Source organism: Parus major, chromosome 2, assembly GCF_001522545.3.
Source record: "Parus major isolate Abel chromosome 2, Parus_major1.1, whole genome shotgun sequence".
NCBI lineage: Eukaryota > Metazoa > Chordata > Aves > Passeriformes > Paridae > Parus > Parus major.
The window spans coordinates 55,331,657-55,335,406 of NC_031769.1; the positions used below are offsets into that span (position 1 = coordinate 55,331,657).

The 3,750-nt window shown below is 42.5% G+C and overlaps 1 protein-coding gene across 1 annotated transcript; it reads left to right on the top strand.

Annotated features, from left to right (window-relative positions):
- The first annotated feature begins 357 nt into the window (after positions 1-357).
- RPS21 (ribosomal protein S21) lies at positions 358-3,350 on the top strand. Its single transcript, XM_015649704.2, has 5 exons — positions 358-602; positions 1,201-1,264; positions 2,287-2,358; positions 3,056-3,111; positions 3,291-3,350. Exons 1-5 carry the CDS (start codon positions 553-555, stop codon positions 3,298-3,300), a joined length of 252 nt encoding a protein of 83 aa, XP_015505190.1. The 5' UTR covers positions 358-552; the 3' UTR covers positions 3,301-3,350.
- Positions 3,351-3,750: the final 400 nt, after the last annotated feature.

Here is a 3,750-nt window from a genome sequence, read left to right on the forward strand (position 1 = left end):
GGCGGCGGGGCCGGGAGCGGTGGGAGCGGGGCCGGGAGCGGTGGGAGCCATGGCGGCGGGGCCGGGAGCGGTGGGAGCGGGGCCGGGAGCGGTGGGAGCGGGCCGGTGGCAGTGGCGGGGACGATGGCGGCCGAGCCCCAGGAGCGATGCTGAGGCCGGGGACGGTTCGGCTGCAGGGCGCAACCCGCGGGCCCGGCCGGGCTCCGGCATCCCCTCACAGCGCGGGCAGCTCTGGTCGCTGTGGCCGACAAGACCCGATGGAGGGGCTGCGGCTGTGTCAGGGACGATGAGGGTGGATATTGGAAAAAGGTTTTTCCCCCAGAGGGTGCTGGCACTGCCCAGGCTCCCCGGGGAACGGGCACGGCCCGGAGGCTGCCAGAGCTCCGGGAGCGTTTGGACAGGGATGCCAGGGATGCTCAGGGTGGGGTTGTTGGGTGCCCGCGCAGGGCCAGCGCTGAGACTCGGTGATCCTTGTGGGACCCTTCCAACTCGTCATATTCCATGGTTCTTTCAGGTGTTTCTGCTTAGTGTCTCTGCAGGGACCAGGAGGAGATGCAGAACGACGCCGGGGAGTTCGTGGACCTTTATGTCCCTCGGAAATGGTGAGCAGGGACCAAGGAGCCAGGGCTGGAGTGGCTCCTGAGGCCTGTGCAAAGGGGTGAACTTTGTAGCATCAAATATCTGGGGGGGAAGTCACTTTTCTGTCAGTTTAAAAAGTCACTAAAAATAAGCCACTTGTATGAATTTTATTAGATTAAATGAAATATGTTTTACAACCTGTGATTCCTGAGCATTTCCAACCTGTCTTTGACAGCTGTGGTGGCTCTCGGCAAAAAAGGCATAGAAACTAATTTTATCAATTACCTTGATGACTGTATTTTTGCATTTTAGAATAGAAAATAACATTCTGTGTGTTTTGAAGTCCTGTGCTGCCCTGTACACTGTATGAAGGTGAACTGGGCACATAGAAACCAAAGTGAAGGGGTAACTGACTAGTTAGTGTGATGCTACTGAGTGAAAATTTCCTTTGAATTTACTTAAAAGTGCACTTTAATCTTCTAAGTGATGAAAGCTTAAACTGGTACTGTTTAAATTTCTTGTGCAGTTTTAATTTGCCTGTACAAATGACTCTAGTAGCTTTTTTTGTAATTGTCACTGCCTATTTCCTTTTGTTTAAATCTATCCTGTTTTATTCCTTAGCTCTGCTAGCAACCGAATCATTGGTGCTAAGGATCATGCTTCCATTCAGATAAACATTTCTGAGGTAAGTTTATTAACAGAATACGTGAAGAGAGAGCTAAACCTTTAAACTTTAAATAAAAGTTACAGAATTAAACAGCTTGTGATGTATCTTCAGTAATTCAATAAAGAATGTCACAACAGACCATGACTCCTGCAGGTTCCCAGTTAATACATGTGGGTTCTGATAAATTTAAGCTCCTTATAGCACGTTTTTTTTCCCAATTGTTTATTAAATTCAGCTTTTAGGAATTTTGTGGACACAATATTCCTGCAGCTTATGAGCTACAGAGCTTGGTTTGGTTCTTGAATGGGAGACCACATTCCCATATCTCTTAAAAAATATGAGTTATCTCACAAAGAAAAACAAAACCCAGCTTTAAAAAACCACCCTGATTCCAATTTCCTGTAGTTGTTAAGGCAAATACTTTTCTTGTCACCATGTTTCATTCCTTCAGTGATTCCTATTCCTTGTTTTCAAAGGATCAGTGATTAACAGAACATGGAAATGAACCCGCCTGGTATTACAGGATTCACTGCACTGTTTAATTTCATGTTTTATATTGTTTAGCCTTTTTCCTGTTAAATATCTCAGCAGTTTGAGAAAGCGAGACCATTTTATGTCTCAGCTTGGACATTTTCCTGCCCATGTAAAAAGTCTGTCCCCTTTCCTCTTCAGTTCAATTTTCCATGATATGACCTTAGTTAAAAGAAACATTAAAAAGAGAAGTGGTGGGAAAATCTAGTTTACACAGAGCTTTTTCCTTTGTTCAGAGCTCAAATACTTTTTCTTTTAGCTACCATGTCTTGTCAGTCTATGTGATCCACTAAATTTTATGGCTGCACTATGTAGCTCCAAATTTGCTGTGCAGAGATCATCGTAGTTGACTTTCTAACTCCAGTATTTACCTTGAGGTGTTTTGGTTCATTTTCTCAACACAGCAAATATTTTTCTGCAGTTTTAACTTTGGGTGCTTGGCAAGCACGATGTGAGAGTGTAAAACTTTGTAAGCATCTGTGTGTGCAGCAGCTTTGCTGTGATTGCAGGTGGACAAGGTGACAGGCAGAGTGAATGGCCAGTTCAAGACTTACGCCATCTGCGGCCCCATCCGGAGAATGGTGAGTGCCTTCCTGACCTGCAGAACTACTGTGCTGCTTCTTCTGGTCATTAGTAATTAATTAGATGTGGATTTGGCCCTGAAAACACTAAGAAGTGTGTTTTGGGAATAATGAAGGCAGAGTGAAGATGTGAACAAATTCACAGAAAGGTTTGGTTTGGAGGGACCTTAAAGATCATTCCACCCCTTCCATGGGCAGGGACACCTGCCACTGTCCCAGGCTGCTTCAAACCCTGTCCATCCTAGCCTTGAATACTTCCAGGGATGGGGCAGCCACAGCTTCAATGGACAACATGTGCCAGGGCCTTGGATTAACTTAGAATAATCAATTTCTTATGGAGATGTTTCCTGGGGTTTTTTTTAAGTTAAGGACACAAGTGATTTTCTTTCTTTTAAGAATGTGTACCAAGGTACAAATTCTGGCTTTTATTTGTTGTTTATAATTACTGGAAATGATACTACCTTGACTTAAAAATGGTGTGAGGAGTTCATCACAAGTCCATTTATCCATAAATACATGTTGCTCCTGCAAATGCATATTTTTATGCAGTCAAATCAATTTCTTACCCTTAAGGATGACAAAAAAATAACAGTTTATTTGGAAAACACTAATCTGCACTAACTGCTGCAGCTGCCTCTCTTCCACATGTGTCAGCAATTATTTGGACACTTGAGAATATTCTTTTCTCTTTTTACAGGGTGAATCAGATGACTCCATTTTGCGTCTGGCAAAAAATGATGGAATTGTTTCCAAGTACGTATGTTTATCTTATCCTCTAACTCTTGCAGGGGAACTTGCATTCCCAAATCCAGCTTTTAGGATGACAATCTGTACGTTGTATTTATAGGATGATTACACAGTTGGTCAAAGATATTTACTTCAGCTGTTGAGGCAAACTCATTTGTAAGAATATTTGTTTCGTTTTCTTCTAGGAACTTTTAACTGAAGAAACTCCAGCGTGGAACATGTGAAATAAACAGTTCAAAACTATATTCTNGGAACTTGCATTCCCAAATCCAGCTTTTAGGATGACAATCTGTATGTTGTATTTATAGGATGATTACACAGTTGGTCAAAGATATTTACTTCAGCTGTTGAGGCAAACTCATCTGTAAGAATATTTGTTTCGTTTTCTTCTAGGAACTTTTAACTGAAGAAACTCCAGCGTGGAACATGTGAAATAAACAGTTCAAAACTATATTCTGCTGTGTCTTTTGTTGAAGTCAGAAACACAAGTAGGTTTATTCTAGTTAGTCTTAAAAGACTTGGAAATGTGTCTTAAAAATACACAGATTCTGATTGTGAATTCTTAAAATCAGCTTGTAAAACAAAGCCAGAGTTGGAAGTCAAGGATTTCCACTTTATTCTTGGCTTCACTGTCATTGTTCTTTT

Excerpts from the sequence above, each read along its gene's own strand:
- RPS21 (XM_015649704.2), top strand. The coding sequence starts at position 553 with ATGCAGAACGACGCCGGGGAGTTCGTGGACCTTTATGTCCCTCGGAAA. Across the intron at positions 603-1,200 it reads CTTTATGTCCCTCGGAAATG|CTCTGCTAGCAACCGAATCA; the intron begins GTGAGCAGGGAC and ends TTTATTCCTTAG. Across the intron at positions 1,265-2,286 it reads TTCAGATAAACATTTCTGAG|GTGGACAAGGTGACAGGCAG; the intron begins GTAAGTTTATTA and ends CTGTGATTGCAG.